Genomic DNA, 22715 nt, shown 5'->3' on the forward strand with positions numbered 1-22715 from the left:
GCCACCTACGCCATCATAGCCTTTGGCATGGAGACCATCACTGCACCTTTAAGTTATCAAGAAAGGTAATGGTTTCAATTCACATCGGTCATGGAACAAAGACGATGTATTAAAAAATATTCAAAATATGAACCATTTCTTACGTGTTGGAACATTGAAGAGTGTCATACTCTTCAGTGGCTTCTTCCCCTTCTTCCCGTGCACACTGTAGGCGCTCCACACCGCATGTGTGGCTACAGCTGACAGCACCCGCCGGACTGTGTCCGCCAAGTCTCTGCCACCAATGGCACCTAGGTATTGTGTCTGCAAAACAAAGACAGTCATTTACTGTACCCTTACCTGCACTGCAAAAATAAGACAAAGTTCCGCCCTGCAGACACTCACCATCTTCCTCTGATGTTCCCGGTCCTTCAACCTGGCCTCACAGACCTGCAGCTCCTCGTCCGTTTGGGCAGGGTTCAGTACATCCAGCACTTCTCCCTGGGCTCCAGACTCCACAGGCCGCGTGCTCTGGGCCAGTTCCCTCACAGTCCGTGCAAGCTCACGGAGTTGCTCCCGCATCTCTGAGAACTGCTGATGTACAGACCTCTGGAAATCTAGATAAACACAGATGTGGCTATAAGTACATTGACATAAAACTAAATGAAACTCAAAATATATCCCTGCATGCAACATGAAGTAGTCCCATACCAGCATCTGCAGAGCAGCATCGATTAGGTAGAGGGGTACATGGAGTCAATGGTGCTGGAGCCGTTTTATTGGGCGACGGCATCACAGACCTAACTGAAAAACAAAAGGGATAAAGGAAAGGGATTAGCAGGAAACTGTATGGTGTTGGCAGCATGCTTTGGCTTCTGGCATTTGAAGGAAAATAAATTAAGACATTAACAGGTAGACATCACAACACCACAGCAGTACATGCCACTCTTACTTGGTCTGGCTGGGGTGCTATACATGAAGCCTGGGCTCGCATGGTTTTCGCTCACAGGGGATGAGCTCGGAAAATCTGCAAGATGAGTAAATGGTATTCAATCTAAAAAAGCCAATCACAGAGCTAACTGAAAACCTAAAGGGATTAGCAGGAAACTTTATGGTGTTGGCTTTGGCTTCTGGCATTTGGAGGGAAACTAAATAAAGACAAGACAGGTAGACACCACAGCAGTACATGCCACTCTTACCTGGTCTGGCTGGGGTGCTGTATGATCTGGCTGGGGTGCTATACATGGGGCCTGGGCCCCGCTCGCCCACATGGGACAAGCTTGGAAAATCTGCAAGATGAGTAAAATGGTATTCAAAATAAATAAAAAATAGTCCAACTATCAGTGTGCAGTAGGCATAGACATTTCATTTCAACACAAACATGCATACCTGGATTGTACAGCACACGTGGATTGTACTGGACCGCTGGCAGAGGCCTTTCAACTCCGGCACCTGGCACCTGGTCTTTGGCCTGCATAGTGGGGACCAATGGCTGCCCGGGGCTTGGAATATGTAGTGGAATATCAGTAAATTAGCTCAGATTACTCGATTTCAAAAGTACTACTCTTTTGGGACTGTTGAATGCACTTTCGTATATTACCTTCGTCACTGGAGTGATAGCGCGTGTTGCGCCGTCTCTTTCGAACGTCTTGGCACTCGTCCATTGACGACTGCTGCGCAAAGACTTTTGCCATGAGCCTGGCACCTTCGTAATGATCTGTGTGTATAAAGTACCATAATCAATACATTTCAGCCATCCTTTTTTCCTCAGAATAATGAGTCATGATCTTCCCCCCACCCCCATCAGTATTTTTTAATAGCTTAAAATGCAAACAGTACCAGTTGTGGACTTTGGGAAAACCCGGACTCTGTGGAGCGCCCAGCCAGGGTTAGGTTCCACACAGCTCTTTATCCGTTGGCTGACTCATTCATTGGCCAGGAACACATCTGCAACTGTGAGTGAAACCATTAGTAGCCGCTTCCCTGTACAATTGAAAAGTAGCACACCAAACACACAAACATGTTCTTACCCCATCCTTTTTGGAGAGCCAGGATACTGGGACAACCGACAGTGTCCTCCCCCAGAAACTCCACACTGCAATAGTCTGCCCAATAAACAAAAAAATATTAAGTTTATAAACACACAAGGACCCTATGGGAAAGTAGGCAGAGGGGAAGAAGCGACTAAAACAACAATTCAACAAGTCATTACAGCCGATAAGTAATTAGTGACACGCCACTATTCTATTCTTTTTTTTTGATTCTCTGCCGGCCCAGGACAGATGCGGTCAATGGCGGTCAATCATCAATCAATCGTGTGGGAAACATGAAGCTAGTTTAGGCATTAGCCACTGCAGTGCACAGAATAAATGTATAAGGCCTGTGAATCACGCGTTACTACTCGCAGTTTTAACAGGAACGCCTGTTTTTGACTCAAACTCCAACAATACACACCGATACTACTAATGTGGCAAACAAAGCTGCCTCCATCTTTGTTTCGAGCTAACGTTATTGTCCATGGTAACCCGCTTACCTCGTGGGTGGCATCGTTCTCAGTCTCCCACTTTCCAGACAAATGGAAAATATATAAAGCATTATCTTGGCTTCGCCTTCACCTTTGCCTATGTAAAATTAGCCTAAGATTCGTGATGGCCTTAGAAAGCCTGACACGAGCGAGCTCCCAATGTGAGTCTCAAATTCAGCAGTCGAACAAACACATATTCACATTTCCCTCAGTCCAGCGGCCATTTTAGATTGCGTGGTAGCGTGGTAACGTGCTAGCTAGCATTAGCTAACGTTAGCTAGCTATCATTAGGCTTCCAATTCCTGAACTTAGTTTAGCGTGCAGGTTATGAGTTACTTCTGTTTACTTAAATTATTACCGGTAAGTAAACAAATAAATAGCTAAACCAACAGTCAAATCAATGTAATTTGATGAGGAAAAAAACCCCGAGGTAACTGGTATAACTTACCAGAGATGAAGTGCGCACCACACTGTGGTGTTGTTGGTCCCCAATCTGTTCTCTTTATGGCTTTAAACCACAGCTTTCGACGGTTCCTCTGAAAAGGGCACATCTCGAGGGGATGCTGAAGAATCTGAGGCCATCATCTTGTTCTTTTCTGTTTGTACAGTTCACAGCACAGCAGCTTTGAGGCATAATTAGCTACATGAAACGAGTAGCTAGCGAGTTCGTTCCTCGTTCGCTCGTTCCTTTTTACCGAGAGGCTGCGTGCTCGCTCTGCTGTGACGTAGGCGGCGAACACATCTATAGGGAGGGAAAGTAATCTCATCGCCCCCTAGTGGAAGCGTTCCATAATGCCGAGAGAATGAATGGGTTTTCTCGACACGTCTTTTGAAAAATTATATCTTGGTCGACACCGAAAAGTTAGAATTTTTTTTAATTAATGAAAAAGCATTCAATTTATAACAAACAGGGAAATATACAATCAATAACATTTCTAAGATGCGTTATTAACCTCAACATACAGTACAATATGAAGGATATAAGCGAAAATTAAAAAAAAAATAAAAAAGACAGGAGCAGTTTGGCAAAGAATCCTGCCTACTTCAACTGTGAACCAGCAAGCAGTGACGTCACGGGATAGCCCGATAGCAATCCTAATGCTAGCCTAATAGGACTTTAATCCAACGTCACTGCAACGTTTATTTAATGACGTTGCAGGGACCCATATTGCAAATGTTTCTGCAACGTTGCAGAAAAGTCTAATTAGACTTAGGAGGGTAAAGTTATTTTCGACCTTAGATGGACGTTGTCACAACATCGCCTGATGGTAACGTTGCAACTTACCTAAGTACAACTTATGTGCAACGTTGCTGCAACCCACTGTGTTAGTAGGGAAGTCAATGGATTTCATAAAATTATCAATAAAACCCTACAGGATTCATACTTTGCGGCGAATTTGATGTCAGAACACCAACGGACACCAATTACCCCCTGGGTGAGCTTCTTGTCTTTGAAATCGAGAGTTTAAAATGTTTTTGAATGATTTTTCAAGATGCCCATCCACATCCATTGTATGACCAAAACGGTGGTAGAGCAATTATCAACTTTCTCGAAAATGCTAGCTTTGTCAATGTTTTGATCTGAACCATTGTATATGATCATAAGTAACCTTAAAACAGGGCTAAACTAACTAAAATTTTCCTTGACTACTCATTTAAACAATACAGTAGTAGCTAACTATTCCGGCGTCTATGGATATCATGCGTTTTTTAGCTCAATGATATCATGGCGGAGGTGAGAAAACCGAAGCGAAACATCACGGAGGAAGCCAGAAAAGAAAATCTGATAACGTTGCGACAGTGGGGGCACAGTTCAGAGAAAACCGGAGAAAACGCTATGTATTGCTTTAAATAAGCAGTCCTGACAAGTTGACTCTAAGTGTGGGGATCTATTTATCTATAGACCTGTAGGCTACTGTAGTCCTTATCAGTCTTTAGTCACCGCTGGCCTTTTCTACGGGTAATAGAGTACACAGAGACTGAACTCGCTCCAACACATATTTGCCATTCATATTCCAATACCTGGGCTAATATGTATGCAGGGATGTGTTTCCTGGCCCTCGGCAACGCTAGTGGGCAAGAATAGAGGAACATGAGAAGTCTAACAGGAACAAGGAGATGCAGAGCTGCTTCCCAGAGCAGGTTGAGAGCACTTTATTGCAACGGCACATTTTAAATATTTCATCATTGGTTTAGCCTGCGTACAGTACATACAGTGACTCAGCACACTAGCAGAGGTCGGAGGGCGCTAGGACAGCCGTGACACGCCAACGGCAGCTAAGGCCAGCACCAGGCAGCAGGGCTCTAGAACACGGTCTCAGCTGTAGATTTAACTCCATTTAAAAGTCAATGACTTCTTCTGTTGTGATACAAAACCAGGAAGGCCGTGTGACAGAAAACTAGCACATCACTGAGGGATCATTAGGCAGCGTGCTTCTACAGACAGGAAGAGAACTCACCAATACAGCACAGGTACAGTATTATTGGCTATTTTCAGTTAGAAAGTTGGCATCTGAAAAATATACAACGGCAAGTTTTTACACAAAATAAGGTGAAGGGAGAGGTCACAATTTCATCGGTTCCTAAACCCTCTTTGTTCTCAGTTTGAGGCATTTCACTTCTATGAAAAGTAGCCGTTCACTATGGTTCTAATTCATGTGCGTATAATACCCATCTCTGCAGTAATAAACATGTCTATGGCTTTAAATGGGGTTAAAAACTAACTGAGGGAAGGGAATAAAAACAGGAGGCAGTACACGTTCTTCCAATGCAAAGCTTTGACATGTAGCGCCCAGGGGTGGAGGAGGTGGGCATGCAGGCCGGGTGAGCTGGTCAGGATAGAGAGGCACAGACATGGGACACAACTACCATCCACTACAGCACCGAGCCCCTGGGGAGGCCGCTCACTAGAGACAGGTAAACACCAACCATCACCACAAAAGAAAAAACACGTCAGTAGCCAGTCTATTCTACCAAGGGTCTGGGCAAATTTACCTATCAAAAAAAGTTCCTGTTTTTACCATTTAAGGCATCCATGACTTGGTATCTCTCTACAGTGATAACATTTTAACATCAAAGCCCTAAAGTTCACAAATGTATTTGTTCTGTTTCAGCCGAGAGAGAGAGGTTGAGAAAGGAATAATGTGCTTTTCATAATTCTCTTGGTTGTGTTCCTCCCAAACGAATGGTGACGCCAGTAAGTTATTGGTATTTCGTATTACTCATTATAGTCACCATGCACACTGATCATCTCACAAAACAAAGCAAAGTCAAAGTAAAGTAAAGCACAATTCATACAATTCAAGATTAAGAATGAGGAGGTTTGTAAGGTTATGGCCCATACAGTAGGTAGAGGATGAATGTGAAAATATAGAACTGAGTCACTGACACAAAAAAACACATGTATGGCGATAGTAGTGCCAGTTCTAGTGGTATAACTCCAGACTGGAGCCTCGTATGGAAGCCAGTGCAGACTCTCCTCTCCACGTCCCCCTCAGGTAGGACACCACCTGCAGACACACAAGGACACGAAGGATGCAGGAGTCAGGAAGTGAACGCTTCAACCCACTAGCCGCCTTCTTCAACTGGCTTTTCCACTGCAAAAAAATGGACCCAATAATTTAAAACTTATTAATTAATAATAAATTGAAAAGAGTCATGTTTTAAAAACTCATTTCTTACTTTGAGTGAAAAATGTTTGTTTCTTTCCCCATGTATGTCAAGGGGAAAAAGTATGTTTGGCCCCAAATGCATCACGTTAATTGTATACAGAGCTTGACCACTGCACTCAAAATTGCTGCTTACATGTCCCAAACCGGCAGAGCAGAGGCGAGGTCTCACTCCAGGCTCAGCAGCTCCACGTCGAAGACCAGGGTGGCGTTGGGCGGGATGATGCCTGGATGGCCCTTGCTACCGTAGGCAAAGTCAGGGCTGCAGGTCAGCTTGGCCCTCTGGCCAACACTCATCTGCAGCGGTCAGGGACACAGTCGGGCACAGAAAACAGATAGATCAATTTTAGGTGAAACAGCCGTGTGCCACAACGCCTCTTCATGAAAGGGTTGGACATGACAGATAAGATCACTTGCATGATGTTAACGTTTAACATGTGTATAGTGGAGTATCTGTGTATAGTATAGTATAGTATCTGTGTATAGTGAAGTATCTGTGTATAGTATAGTAGAGTATTTGTGTATAGTGGAGTATCTGTGTATAGTATAGTATTTGTGTATAGTGGGGTATCTGTGTATAGAATAGTAGAGTATCTGTGTATAGTGGAGTGTCTGTGTATACAGTAGTATAGTAGAGTAGAGTATCTGTGTATAGTATAGTAGAGTATCTGTATAGTGGAGTGTCTGTGTATAGTATAGTAGAGTATCTGTGTATAGTGGGGTATCTGTGTATAGTATAGTAGAGTATCTGTGTATAGTGGAGTGTCTGTGTATAGTATAGTAGAGTATCTGTGTATAGTGGGGTATCTGTGTATAGTATAGTAGAGTATCTGTGTATGGTGGAGTGTCTGTGTATAGTATAGTAGAGTATCTGTGTATAGTGGAGTGTCTGTGTATAGTATAGTATAGTAGAGTATCTGTGCATAGTGGAGTGTCTGTGTATAGTATAGTAGAGTATCTGTGTATAGTGGGGTATCTGTGTATAGTATAGTAGAGTATCTGTGTATAGAGGAGTGTCTGTGTATAGTATAGTAGAGTATCTGTGTAGGCCTATAGTGGAGTGTCTGTGTATAGTATAGTATAGTATAGTTTAGTATAGTATACACAGGAGGAGGAGGATGAGCCAGAGAGAGAGGAGGAGCCAGAGAGAGAGGAGCGCCCGGCAGCACTTCTATCAAACATGATGTAGTGGTGTCCAAAACGACGCAACATTTTTTAAAACATCCATCTCCATCTTCATCCGCTTATCCGGGGTCGGGTCGCGGAGGCAGCAGCTCCAGCAGGGGGCCCCAGACATCCCTTTCCCTAGCAGCATCAACCAGCTCTGCCTGGGGAATCTTTAGCCGCTCACAGGCTAGTGCGGAGATGTAGTCCCGCCACCTAGTCCTGGGTCTACCCCGCGGCCTCCTCCCAGCTGGACACGCCTGGAACACCTCCCTAGGGAGGCGCCCAGGAGGCATCCTCACTAGATGCCCGAACCACCTCAACTGGCTCCTTTCGTCTCTCCCGGATGACTGAACTTCTCACCCGATCTCTCAGGGAGACCCCAGCCACCCTCCGGAGAAAACTCATTTCGGCCGCTTGTATCCGTGATCTCGTTCTTTCGGTCATGACCCATCCTTCATGACCATAGGTGAGGGTGGGGATGAAGATAGACCGGTAGATCGAGAGCTTTGCCTTTTGGCTCAGCTCTCTTTTCGTCACAACAGTGCGGTAAAGCGACTGCAGAACCGCACCAGCTGCTCCGATTCTCCGGCCAAACTCCCTCTCCATGGTTCCCTCACTCGTGAACAAGACCCCCAGATACTTGAACTCCTTCACTTGGGGTAAGGACTCATTTCTTACTCGGAGCGGACAGGCCACCGGTTTCCTGCTGAGAACCATGGCCTCAGATTTAGAAGTGCTGATTCTCATCGCTGCCGCTTCACACTCAGTTGTGAACCTATCCAGAGTGCTGGAGGTTGCAGGCAGTTGATGCCATCAGGACCACATCATCTGCAAATAGCAGCGACGTGATCCCCAGCTCACCGAACTGCAAACCCACCTCCCCACGGCTACGCCTCGATATCCTGTCCATGAAAATCACAAACAGGATTGGTGACAAAGCGCAGCCCTGGCGGAGGCCAACCCCCACCGGAAAGGAAGACGACTTACTGACGAGGACCCGGACACAGCTCTCGCTCTGGGTGTACAGGGATTGGGATTTTTTAAAACAGTGGCGGATTAAAATATATCTGATGCGAGAGAATATTGACATTTGTCATCTCTAATTATCAGTATCTTAATGTCACTCACTAACCCAAAACCATTTAGAAAGTTAAATCAAGCATAACAGCTCACAGTGCATATGAGCAGCCGTTTATGAGCAGCCGAGTTTGCATAACGTTACGTTAGCTAGCCGACCGGCTAAAACCGTGTCCTAACTGCTTGCGACGCGAGCAACAATTTCCTGTTCTGTTACGTCATTTGTCTATATTCCCAACTGAAGACAGTTAAAGAACGAACGCCTGTGTCAACGCGAGCGACAGGAGGAAAATAGGAACAGGGCGAGCATCAAAAGGGCAGTTAAAACGTTGCGCCACTTTGCGCTGCGTCGCTCGCGTCCAGTTAGGACATAACAATAGAAAACAAAGCAATGGAACGCATTTTGTAGCTGACGCTCGCTCGCGTCGTGTGTAGTTACGACACGGTGTAACAATCAAAAGTGCTAGTTTTGTCAACGTTGTGATCTGAACCATTGTATATGATCATTAGTAACCTTAAAACAGGGCTAAACATGCATTTTCCCTTTACTACTCCTTTAATATTAGGTGGGTAAACACCTCACACTACAGGATTACTTGGGCAGATAATCGGTTCCGACCAGCCTTGATTCGGGAACGCCCACCTGATTGTCGGGAGGGATGAATCGGAGCTATAATCGGGTTTAAAATCCTCTAGTCTGCACCCGGCACAAGTAAATGAATATAGCATCGTAAAATGTAACCAGTTAGCTAGTTAGACACAGTAGATAGTCAACTAATGATCACACGTCTCTTGCATCTGACAACTTGGCTGGATGTATTTATTATGATATGATAGTGGCCTTTGAGATATCGTTTCACTAGCCGGGTATGGCAAGCCGTTTTAACATTTATTAACTAGACCTGACTATCCGGAATTAACATTACAGATATCAACAACCTTTTTTTGACTAGTCATAATCACATTTTGACTAATCAGAATTTTTATTCAAGATATCTATAACGTCATTCTGACTAGTCAAAACGACAGTTAGAGATATCTATAACTCAGTTGTGACTAGTCAAAACTCTAATTATAGATATCTGCAACGTCATTCCGCCTAGTAGATTCAAACTTCTTTTGCCATTCATGTGTATGGGGTACGTCATTACAGATATCTACAATTCAGTTGCAGATATACACAATGTGAATTGCGGATTTCTACAACGGAGAGTTTGGATACTTGATTCTGATTGGCTAGCAGCCATGGTAAAACCTCTCCTTTTTCATATCCTATTACAAAAACGCAATCATCAGTCCGACTCCAACACTTCCACACCCTTACCAGCAAAAACGAGTGCTCTGGAGAACTGTTTTAATAACTGCACCATAGCTGGAATTATTCAAATAAACGTGAACCACACAAATTATGCCTTATGTGAACAAGGCCATCCCAAATAGGCGAGATAACTTATGTTGCCTGGCAACCATTTAATTCAGAACTATAGCCTATTGAGGAAGATTTTGTAAATACTAAAATGATAAGAATGATCGGTAAATAAATGATTGAATGTTCCTATTGTGAGTTTTTGTGAATATGTACCGTTGTAGAAAAGCAATTGACCACTTGAGGCAGTGGGTTACGCTATCGCATCGGGCCTAACAACTAGAACCCGACCGATATATCGGCTGTTTTTAGACCTTTTTAACGACATCGGTATCGGCCGTTATGCAGCCGATATGTCCCTATTTAAAAAACATTATTTCCGCCTGTATTTTCCACATAAACGCTGTAAAAAAAATAAAATAAAGGATATTTCTACAATTATCCAGTAGAGGGAGCTCTAATGCAAGTGAACTGCAGCACTCGTGCCTCCCATATCCACAGCAAAGAGTCAAGACATGACGTGCCTGCCCTGCATTACCGACAGTGCCTTTGGTAATGAATGAAGGTTTGTATTATGTGCACTAACTTACTACACAGTTTGGAACATTTACGAATACTCAGCAATGAACCTGTGAAAGTTTACGACCACACTGCTTATCAATCCTCATTATCGAGCGAGCTATGTAACATTTGGTTAACTATTTGAGGTGGCTAGCAAGCTTATTATGATGTGGCCGTGAGGCAGGTGGAAGTTTTTCTTACCGCAAGATGTTATGAGGGGAAAATGGATCTAACGTTAGCTACATTTGCAGAGGACATCGCTGTATTCTCAAATAAATAACCAGCTGAAATAAAATGGTGATTGAATGCATCTCACCGTTTTGTTCTTTTAATCTGAGATAATATATATATAATATTAGTTAGCTTGTAATGTAAGCAGAGGGCTACAAAATGTGTCAGTCAAAACAAACATGGCAAACTGTGCTCAGAGGCTCGCGTCTAACTTAAAGGACAATGCTCGTTTTTGACAACCTGGACCTTATTTACGACGTATTATAAGATCTTTTCGGTGGCATAGCTGGCTTGTGTACGGTCACGTGTGTTAGTTATCAGTACTCTCCCAGGCAGAGCCATGTCAGCTGTGGCAAGCCTGGTCAAGGCGGTCATGTCTAGGGAATGCAACCCAGTTAAGTCTGGTAGACCTACATAGATTGAAAGGGATATGGTAGGTATAAACATGAAGTGATGCATCAATCATATGCTTTTGAATCAGTGCAGGAAGAGCGGCAGACAGACGGTGCACCCTTCAGAGGACAGCCAGCAGGGAGACACACCCACCTGCACCACTCCTTCCTCCCAGCCACGGATCACTTCCTGTTTGCCGATCTTGAAACGGAAGGGCTTGCCCCGGTCACGAGATGAGTCAAACTTCCGCCCATCTGTCAGGGAGCCTGAGGAGAGGACAGAGGAGAGGAGAGGAGAGAGGAGAGGGAAGGAGAGGACAGAGGAGGAGAGGAGAATCAAGTGTGAACACTCTCCAAATGCTTCCTTTTTTCCTTCTGTACTCTGAGAGATCACTGTTCTGATATGACCATATTAAGTAACAACTATGTAACACGATAACAGCTGATCAGTTTCACCAGGCATGGACTATCCCAAGACAGGGAGGAAGGAGGCCATGGCCTGGCTGGGCTGGTATTACTCTGGGGCAGACGTTCCGTAGCAGGAACGTCTGTGCTATGTGTCTGCTACTCAAGGAAACGGTACACGATATCGTCTGGGTGTGAAGGGGCTTCCCCCAAACAGACATGAAGCTGAGCTCTATAGCAGACAGACACACATGCTGAAGGCAGAAGACTGTAGCCTACATAATGTAACACAGACAGCTTGTAGAGTGCAGGTCTAAATGCAGTGTACTATAATGTGTACATACAAACACGCAGAGGTGTGGACTTGAGTCACATGAATTTGATGACTTTAGACTTGACTTGATAACATGTCAAAAGACTTGTAACTCGACTTGGACTTTAATTTTGTGAGTCGAATCTTATTCGCCTATTCAAATCAAATTCGACGATTCGTTCCTCCTTTTTTTCTCCATATTTCTAAAGTTAGGCTGAGGGAAGCAGTGATGCCAACTTAGCGACATTGTTGCTAGATTTAGCGACTTTCCAGACCCCCCTGGCGACTTATTTCATGAAAAGCGACTAGCGACAAATCTAGCTACTTTTTCTGGTAATTTGGGGAATTATTGTGTTGACAAGGAAGCGAGCTCAGCTCACTCACGCAAGCCCCCATGATCAGCTTGGCGCATTGAAGCCACCATGGGCTTTCAGGCCAAGCCCGGTATTGCAAGTCACGTGACGGCATGCGGCCCAAGACCCTTATTTCCCATGGTTTGTGGATGATGATAGATAGGGCTAGAAAAGGAAAACAAAATTTTTCTCGGTATCATTCAGCATCAGAGACCAATCTAATCAATATAAACTTTTAATTCAATGGGGTTTTGTTTGTTTTTAAAGCCACCAATACCTGTAACGAGCCCATTTGAAACATGTGCTGTGCACGAGCCTCGGGGACGCTGGTCGCGCGTTCGTGAGTCCTGCGAGCTCGGGAAAGCACGTCACCATAGGAAGACCCGCCCTACTCTGCCTCTGATTGGATAGGAAGTCATGTAATGACGTCGGCTAACATGCTATGCTTTTAGCAATGAAGCTGCTATGATGATGCTAATCATAGATATGAACGTATGTCTGTGATGCAAATGATCATGACATGTGGTTACTTTAGGACATCTTTGGAAAAGATCTAGAGGGTAAGTGGGTCAATGTTGAATAACTTAGCTAACATTATCTAATGTTACATTTCTTTATATTAACATCAACTATATTGATAGGCTAGCTATGCTAACGGTAGCTAATGCTAACGGCTTAGGGTTAATGTTAGTTAATGCTAACGTTACGTTCGGAGGTCTCATGTATTTCAATTTTAACATAATGTTGAGCATGATCAATGTGACATTGTTCATACATTGATTACAGTCTGTAATCTTGTCTGGCATTATTTAGCTATAGGGGGCTGATGCTACTATAGCATTTGCCACATTATACATCAAATTAATCAAGCATAGTTAGTGTTATTACCTGAAGGCATTATTACCATTGCAAATAAGCATGCCATGTATATGCCATGCCTGGAAATCAAATTAATAGTGTAATTCTTCCCCATCATAGCTCATTGTACACTGATATAATCATTCTCCTTGCCTTTGCTAATACTCATCTCTTTTATCAAACTTTGTGCTAGGAAAGAAATCTGGCTGTGATTCGTCGCTAGTGCTCATCCAGGCTGTTGTCATCTCCCGCCTGGACTCCTGCAACTCCCTACTTGCTGCCATCCTGCAGCGTTGGCCATCAGACTCCTGGAGAAAGCTGCTGCTGACCTGGTGTTCAACGGCCCCATGCTCTTCCACAAAACTTCCCTACTCCGTTCTCTGCACTGGCTCCCTGCGCTGTCCCATCCAGTTTAGGACTGTGGTGCAAGCCTACAGGGCAAATGAACAGCTCCCTCCGACCTCCAGGCTGTGGTCAAGCTCTGCTGCCTTGAGGTGATTGGTTCCCCAGTTGCTCCAAGCCCCCCTACGGCAGATTGTAACGGCCATGGCTCTTTTCTGTCCTGGCCTCACAGTGGTGGAATGAACTGCACTGATGTCAGAACAGAGCCAATAATACACACGGTTCATAGTGAGCCTAGTTAATATTGATTAACTTGTACTGTTTCCTCTCTCCTTGTCAGTCATTAAAATATGTTCAGTGTTTCACAATACTGATGTATAACATTTCATTATTTTGTCTCAGGCCATTTCTGAAACAATCATCAGTGTCAGTATACATTTCCCTCCAATGTTATTGCTTGCCCATTTTTAACCATTTAACTACCAGACTGTACAAACAAATTGCACACCTATAGTATTTTCTAGGTATAGCCTACTTCTCCACTTTCTCTTAATGTTGGTATGAAATGGCAGTCAAACTATGCAATGATGTTCAACACTATTTCCACCCAAATTCCCAACAAATGTGGCCACCACACTGTTCAGTACATTCACAGGTCTTGCTCTCAGGGATCGGTAAAAGAAAGGGACATGGTTCCTCCATAATGTGCTAAGGCTCTGCTTAGATCAAAGGCTTGGTCATCAGAAAATATCACAAAGACAGTGATCACAAAACAATTGAAAACATGTCACCAGTGTATGCCTTAACCCTAGTCAAATTTCTAGTATGTGTGAACCATATACATGGCAGTAAACAGATCTTGAGTCATACAAACTGGAGGATGCTTGACCCACACAAACTACTTTAACTCAATTTCAATAAACAACTTAAAATATGGCAGACAGAAGAGCTGAGCAGACTTGGTAGATGACTGGATGATCTTACAGAGAACCAAGGGAAATTGACTGGTATTAATGCTAAGAGTAATGAGGGATGAGGTGCAGCTGGGCAGAGTGGAGACAGGTGGCAGGTGATGCAGGAGATGGGAAGGTGAGTAGGCAACAACCAAGCATGAACAGGAACTGGACCACTGGCTCCCCTTGACTGTCCAACCCATCCATCAGCGCCAGCAGAGTGGACACGATAGACCCAGAGAGAGAAAGACAAATGCAACGCAAGGTTAGTTTAGTTCCAATCGCCCATGTGCAACATCAATCAAGTCCACACTGGATCACCCTGTATAGGCAGGCACACTCAATTGCAAACACACTAGATATCACCCTGAGTCGGCACACTGGTACATGGGCGCATAGTTTAAGCTGGGCTAGACAGGCATGTTATCCTCTCCCGTGAGTGCAAGTTAACAATTGCTTCGTCAGACTAGTTGCCCTGACGGAAATGAAGCTCCGCTCCCCAGACTGCCGACTGGCTCTGCTTTCTTAGTCCACCCCTCAGCAATCAAGTCCAGCCGAGGGTGATCAGAGCCTCTGTCAGCGGCCCAGTTCAGGTGCACCCCATTAGTCTTTCATTAGTGACACTGCAGCTTCACTACAGTACCACTGCTCGCTAGAACTCATAAGTGCATCTCCTTTCTAAACAAGCGTCTAAGAGCTTAACCTGTTGCTAAAGACAAAGTACAAGAACAAATAAAATAGGTGTTAAAAGGAAGGGTCCAGGGCACATCTTGAACAGGTGAATTTTCAGCATGCGGCGAAAGATGGGCAGCGACTCTGCTGTACTGACATCAGAGGACAGTTCCCACCACTGTGAGGCCAGGACAGAAAAAAGCCATGGCCACGCCAATCTGCCGTAGGGGGGCTTGGAGCAACTGGGGAACCAATCACCTCAAGGCAGCAGAGCTTGACCACAGCCTGGAGGTCGGAGGGAGCTGTTCATTTGCCCTGTAGGCTTGCACCACAGTCCTAAACTGGATGGGACAGCGCAGGGAGCCAGTGCAGAGAACGGAGTAGGGAAGTTTTGTGGAAGAGCATGGGGCCGTTGAACACCAGGTCAGCAGCAGCTTTCTCCAGGAGTCTGATGGCCAACGCTGCAGGATGGCAGCAAGTAGGGAGTTGCAGGAGTCCAGGCGGGAGATGACAACAGCCTGGATGAGCACTAGCGACGAATCACAGCCAGATTTCTTTCCTAGCACAAAGTTTGATAAAAGAGATGAGTATTAGCAAAGGCAAGGAGAATGATTATATCAGTGTACAATGAGCTATGATGGGGAAGAATTACACTATTAATTTGATTTCCAGGCATGGCATATACATGGCATGCTTACTTGCAATGGTAATAATGCCTTCAGGTAATAACACTAACTATGCTTGATTAATTTGATGTATAATGTGGCAAATGCTATATAGTAGCATCAGCCCATTATAGCTAAATAATGCCAGACAAGATTACAGACTGTAATCAATGTATGAACAATGTCACATTGATCATGTTCAACATTATGTTAAAATTGAAATACATGAGACCTCCGAACGTAACGTTAGCATTAACTAACGTTAACCCTAAGCCGTTAGCATTAGCTACCGTTAGCATAGCTAGCCTATCAATATAGTTGATGTTAATATAAAGAAATGTAACATTAGATAATGTTAGCTAAGTTATTCAACATTGACCCACTTACCCTCTAGATCCTTTCCAACGATGTCCTAAAGTAACCACATGTCATGATCATTTGCATCATAGACATACGTTCATATCTATGATTAGCATCATCATAGCAGCTTCATTGCTAAAAGCATAGCATGTTAGCCGACGTCATTACATGACTTCCTATCCAATCAGAGGCAGAGTAGGGCGGGTCTTCCTATGGTGACGTGCTTTCCCGAGCTCGCAGGACTCACGAACGCGCGACCAGCGTCCCCGAGGCTCGTGCACAGCACATGTTTCAAATGGGCTCGTTACAGGTATTGGTGGCTTCAAAAACAAACAAAACCCCATTGAATTAAAAGTTTATATTGATTAGATTGGTCTCTGATGCTGAATGATACCGAGAAAAATTTTGTTTTCCTTTTCTAGCCCTATCTATCATCATCCACAAACCATGGGAAATAAGGGTCTTGGGCCGCATGCCGTGACGTGACTTGCAATACCGGGCTTTGGCCACTACGTCAAATGGCTTCATGCTCCGGTGAGCAACTTTCATTGAAATGAATAGGCAGCCATTTTCAATGCCGTCTCCAGTTATATTATACCTCCATGCACTCACGACGAGAGAAAACTTTTTTGCTGCCTTCACGTCCTCTCTCCCTCGATCGCCCACACACACACCACACGCGCTGGGATCCCTCCCGCAACAACCAATCACGTCCTCTCTCCCTCGATCGCCCACACACACACCACGCGCGCTGGGATCCCTCCCGCAACAACCAATCGTATTGTCAGAAACGACTAGTTTACCTAGATACTGGTGACGTTAGGTTAAGTTTTAATTAAGCCCTGTAGGCTATATTATTTTTCTGTTATTCTTTAGATTTACAGACATACATTGTTTAAAAGAAAAAAGCTAATGTTATACAGCAACAAAAAAAAACAAGTTTGTAAATAAGTAAATAGTTTGATTGTTTTTGTCCATGCCATTATCATCACATGGCTGATGTAGGCTACTAGGGTTGCACTGTAAAAAAATGTTATACAGCAGCAACAACAACAACAACAAAAAGTTTGTAAATATGTCAATAGTTCGTTTGTATTCCCCCCCCCCCACCCCCATCTAGCTACTTCTAGCGACTTCTGGGACAGCCAATAGCTACTTCCCTTACTGAAGAGTTGGCAACACTGGGAGACCGCGGGAGTCGGGACCATATAAAGACATTATAAAGAACTAGACTGGCCATTGTGCTGTAGAATTCCAATGGACTCACGTCCGACGTGGCAGCCATCTTGTGCAGGGCATCCCACTATGTGACGTCAATGATCCCACAGATTCACTGTGTATATTTTAAATGGTAGATGTTAGATCATCTGGGAGAAAGTCCCTGTAATTGTGCATAAGTGGAATTTCCTATCACTGGGATTAGCTTGAATGCTTGTATATTTATATTGTGACAAAAAATGTTTTTTATTGTGACTTGCCAAGAGATTATAGATGCAGCCCCCCTCCCTCCCCCGCCAGTATACTGTTAAGGTCTACTCTGTATCTGGTGTATTTTCCAGGGTTCCCACTCATTTTTACCAATATAAATTACAACTTTTCCATGATTTTTCCATAACGTCTTGATGACCATGGGAACCCTGATTCTCACTAGCATCAGTATCAACTAGAAAAAACACGTAGCGGCTAAATGCCTCCGCCCAACAATGCAAGTTGCAGTTAACATTCAGTTGGACTTGAGAGAGGGCCACTGTGTTGATGTGGATGGTGCTTGTGTACGCTAGCTTGCTGGTATTCTAGCTGTAACGCTAGCTAACACTAATGCTAGCTAGCATTACAGCTAGAATAGCTAACGCTAATGCTAACTAACGCTTGCAAATGTTAATGCTAACACTAATGCTAACGCTAACGCTAATGTGTTAGAATTAGCATTAGCTTAGCTAGCTAGCGCTAGCTTTATTGTTAGCGTTAGCTAGCTAGTGTTAGCGTTCAAAAGTGCCTTTTGTTTGACCTTGGCCTTTGACATTTGAATACCAAAATCTAATCCAAATTATTCCAACTGGACATTTTGGCCAAATATGTACAAATTCTGTCAAGCCGTTCTTGAGATATCATGTTCAGCAGGCCAAAAATACCTTTTGTGATGTCAGTGACCCCGACCTTTGACCCCCACAATGTAATCAGTTAATCCTTGAGTCCAACTGGACATTTTACCTAAATATGAACAAATTCCGTTAAGCCGCAAAATACAAGTTTGACAATTAGCTATATGAGGGATTATCTCTATATACCCGCATAAAACAAGATACTACATTATATAAAACTGTGTTAATAGTCGATGTGAGTGGAATAAATTACGTTATCCTTGTAATGTTATCTTAGGGCAGCTAGACTAGTCTGTTATCCTAACCAGTTAGCTATGCAATTTAATTGTGAGATAAGTAAATAATTACCATTACAATACCCATATTAGGCTACCACTCTCTTCCCGCAAACGCCTGAGTATTCATAAAACCTGAAAAGGCTAGTCTAACTGTATTTAGGCAGATACTGGGTGATACGGGTGATCACTAGTCACTTACCGAACAAAACGACGAGCAGCTCTGAAGCCCAACAGTAACATGTTCCAAATGATGCCCTGCATAACATGGCGGTCTCGTCGGACGAGTCTAAAGGGGGCGTGGCCAGTCTAGTTCTTTATAATGTCTATGGTCGGGACAGCTGTCAAACTAACTCAAACTCGCAGGCAGCACAATAAAGACGCCTGTTTTTCTTGCTAAACATGAATCATCTAGCCCACATTGTCCAACTACTTCAGATGCCCCCATGTTTTTATGCAGTTTCCCATAGCCTACATTAAGGTTGGGCTATTTGACGATAGTCTCCTCAACTGCGCATTTGAAAGCGTGCGTGAATAGGCTCATGCATTGAGCAGCAGCCAGTCAACATAGCCCTTCTCAGTCCTGTTGTCGCATTACGCTCGCTCATGAGAGACAACAGTCCTTTCCTACGGAAGAGCATTAGGGACAACAACTGAGTTTATTCTTTTTTTAAGCTTCTGAGTTTAAAGTCGGAATTTCTGAGATTAAAGTCAGAAGCTTAAAAAAACACAAAAAAACTCAGCTGTTGGCCCTAATGCTCTTCTGTACCTTTTCTGCTCCATTCACTTCGCCGTCAAAATAAATCGGTGTCTGCCTATTTAGGAGAGGCGCTCATATTTACACGTGTCAGATAAACATGAAACTTCACTTACCTAAGCAAAAGGGTCTATTTAAACAAATGCTGGGTTTTGAAGCCTCGGCGCTACCATTAAATAACTTATTTAGACGCATTCTGTCCGAGTGAAATTATTTTTCCGAGGTAGGCTAGTCTTCTTCTGTGGTGCTGGCGGTGCTTTGAAGCTTTGAAACTTAGCGCCGAGGCTTCAAAACCCAGCATTTGTTTAAATAGACCCTTTTGCTTAGGTAAGTGAAGTTTCATGTTTATCTGACACGTGTAAATATGAGCGCCTCTCCTAAATAGGCCGACACCGATTTATTTTGACGGCGAAGTGAATGGAGCGGGAAAGGACTATTGTCTGGCATGAGCGAGCGTAATGCGATAACAGGACTGAGAAGGGCTACAGTCAACAATGAACTGTTTGGGCTGTCGTTAGAGCTCAATCCGTCTATGGGAAAAATATTTTTTCCAGCGGATATCTCAGTTAATACAAAAAGATTGATGTAGGAAAGCAGTTTTGTGTTGTGATATTCCGTTTGGGAAATGTGCGTGATTGCTGGCGCACAGCGGAGGGGAGGATTCCTGCCTTCTTCCGCTAGTCTTAAGTCTCCTTTACTGCACAACAGACAGCTACAGTAATAGCCTGGGTCTAAAATGAATGATTTGCCTGTCCTATATAAATCACAAGGCAGGTGAGTGGTCTTAGCCCATCAACGCATCTTGACAGTGGAGAAAAAAAAAAAAAACTGCTCAACTTCAAGAATCTCAACTCGACTTAAGGGTCTCGGACTGACGATTCAACTCGTCAACTTTCAGGGGGCAGCCCTACCCAAACCCAAATAAAAAGTATGCTATTTAGAAGCGGCAGGCGAATTGTCGAGAAGGATCCAGCTTTTCGAAACCGAGGCTGGCTCATTATCGTAAACAGTAGACATGACTACATGTGCTTAGCAGCTATAATTATAACCTGGATCATCTCTTTAAATGGACTCGAAAGGACTTGAAAGTTTAGGACTTGGGACTTAATTGACTTGAATTCCCAGTGTTGACTTGACTCTGGAATTGCCTGTCTTGACTTGGCACTTGACTTGGGACTTGAGGACAACGACTTGAGACTTACTTGGGACTTGCAAATCAATGACTTTGTCCCACCTCTGCAAACACGTGCCTTATAAAACATGCTGCGGCAGCCATCTTCCCTACTGTGAAGGCAACGGAACTGAAGGGATTCCAAGGATGTCAGAAATAGCCCCAGCAGCTGTCTGAGGGAGGAGGGGGGGGCGTCTTATAGCCCCCAACACTGCATCCCCGCTTCCATACGGTAATCAGGCCCGATACAGATACAGGGGAGGGGAGATCTCTGGGCGCACTCCGCTGTCAGGCATGGGGGGGTTAGACAATCCCATTCTGTGGAGGTGGCCCATTTCAGTGGCCGGGTTCTGTCTGTGCGCAGTGTGTCTGTCTGTATGATGTGGCTAACCAGGTAACACGCTGCAGAGATGAGGGTTCTATCTAAGGGCTAACCAGAGATGAGGGTTCTATCTAAGGGCTAACCAGAGATGAGGGTTCTATCTAAGGGCTAACCAGAGATGAGGGTTCTATCTAGGGGCTAACCAGAGATGAGGGTTCTCTCTAGGGGCTAACCAGAGATTAGGGTTCTATCTAAGGGCTAACCAGAGATGAGGGTTCTATCTAGGGGCTAACCAGAGATGAGGGTTCTATCTAAGGGCTAACCAGAGATGAGGGTTCTATCTAAGGGCTAACCAGAGATGAGGGTTCTATCTAAGGGCTAACCAGAGATGAGGGTTCTATCTAAGGGCTAACAAGAGATGAGGGTTCTCTCTAGGGGCTAACCAGAAATGAGGGTTCTATCCAGGGACTAACCAGAGATGAGGGTTCTATCTAAGGGCTAACCAGAGATGAGGGTTCTATCTAGGGGCTAACCAGAGATGAGGGTTCTCTCTAGGGGCTAACCAGAGATGAGGGTTCTATCTAGGGGCTAACCAGAGATGAGGGTTCTCTCTAAGGGCTAACCAGAGATGAGGGTTCTATCCAGGCTGTGAAACGGTCTGTAAATGTTGTCTGCTCTGCGGGGTTAGATCATAGTCTCCTCTGAATCACCAGCCTGATATATGCCGGCCAGACAGAACCACAGTTCAGACAAGAATATGAAAGACTAGCTCGGCTACACGGACATCCTGTCATTGTGAAGTAGAAAGAAAGGTGCCGCCTGCTCTTTGGTCTGCCTTCAGAACACCTCGCCTACGCTCGGATCAGAGTATTACTTCAAAATTACATAATCCACACCGAGATGGTTAGTGTTACACATAGGAAGAGGGCTGACAATTAAATTATTTCTAACAAGTAGGAGAATGATAACATGAGCTCGAGTTGGGCTAGGCTTGCCTGAACGGCATGTCTCGTGCTACAGTTCAATCCAAACAAGAAATCTCATGAAGATGTATGGCTACTACGTCGCCCAGACGGCGATAATCCGTCCTGTCCAAACCGGGGTGGCGTAAAGAAAGCCAACCAATCCTGAAGTCCAACAAAAGCAGCGAATCAGACGGGCTTTATAAATCCCTGCTGTTGTGTCTGAGTTGTCTGTCTCCCGGCCTCGGAATGAACCGCGGCTGTCTGCCTTGCTTTCTTCAGACAGACTGTTCTATTAGGCCGACTGGAACTGGTCTCCAAAGACCGCTGGCAACAGTGATGCACAGACAGGCATGCGAGGTTTATTCTATATAGTTCTATATAGTTTTATTATGCAAGTTCTAGCTACAATCTGGCGGTTTCAAAAAAAGCTTTTATTTTACGCATCGCATCCACCATACTTTGTAGCCCAAGGAAATTCTTAAAAATGAAAATGTAGTAGAAATGAAGCTATCAAGGCTCCCAGCCCCCCGTCAGGGATGGGGCAGAAACGCACCCACTATATAGGCTAATGCACTTGTCTGTGCGGCTTACAGTCTGAATGCAGATAAAGATAAGCGAGGTTATGGGCTTTAAATGGTACTAGCCTTCACACATGTATGCACAATGTCTGGCTGCCCAAACTCACCCACATAATGCACCACGCAGGTCTGCCCTTTTTTAGGGAACGTCCTTCCTGTGGAAAAAAGGCGCATAGAAAAACAGGATAACGGCATGAGGGACATATCCGAGGAAAGTATTTTCTGTATAGAGATTTTAAGGAACAAACAACGGGCCGTTCATGAACTGTGCACAGAATATAAACGTTAAATCGTTTCACCATCGCCCGGGGTAATCGTCTCGACTTCGACTCCCATTTTGTCGGTAGTTCTCTGCCCTCGCCGGAGATTCTCCCGCAGTCAGTCTGCCGCTCTGCCTTCCCTCTGCCGCACGCTGCGGAGCGGCGGTCATGTGACCCGTACGTAGGGCTGTGGGGGCGGGGCTGGCTATGTCCATGGTGTCCATGGTAACAAGCCACCATGAGATAATTTATGATATGGATGGAAAGCATGGATGTATTAATAGAACTGGATAGGGCATGGATGTATTAATAGAACTGGATAGGGTCACTCAATTAACTGACTGCTCTGTAAAGTGAAGCCGTATTGAACCGCACCATCTTTGAAAAAAAACGCGTCAC

The 22715-nt window shown here is 44.4% G+C and overlaps 1 protein-coding gene and 1 long non-coding RNA gene across 2 annotated transcripts; both read right to left on the bottom strand.

Annotated features, from left to right (window-relative positions):
* Positions 1–690: 690 nt before the first annotated feature.
* On the bottom strand, positions 691–1484 carry LOC311307512. Its single transcript, XR_014630370.1, has 4 exons — positions 1369–1484; positions 1179–1268; positions 932–1006; positions 691–783 (listed from the first exon to the last, which is right to left on the bottom strand). It is a non-coding gene; the product is annotated as an uncharacterized lncRNA (long non-coding RNA).
* Positions 1485–3587: 2103 nt separating this feature from the next.
* On the bottom strand, positions 3588–22473 carry fkbp1ab (FKBP prolyl isomerase 1Ab). Its single transcript, XM_084461822.1, has 5 exons — positions 22356–22473; positions 22164–22211; positions 11120–11232; positions 6308–6468; positions 3588–6012 (listed from the first exon to the last, which is right to left on the bottom strand). Exons 1-4 carry the CDS (start codon positions 22390–22392, stop codon positions 6340–6342), a joined length of 327 nt encoding a protein of 108 aa, XP_084317948.1. The 5' UTR covers positions 22393–22473; the 3' UTR covers positions 3588–6012; positions 6308–6339.
* Between the last annotated feature and the right edge of the window lie 242 nt (positions 22474–22715).

The sequence above is a fragment of the Borostomias antarcticus genome (assembly GCF_949987555.1).
Source record: "Borostomias antarcticus genome assembly, chromosome: 3".
NCBI classification, from domain to species: Eukaryota; Metazoa; Chordata; class Actinopteri; order Stomiiformes; family Stomiidae; genus Borostomias; species Borostomias antarcticus.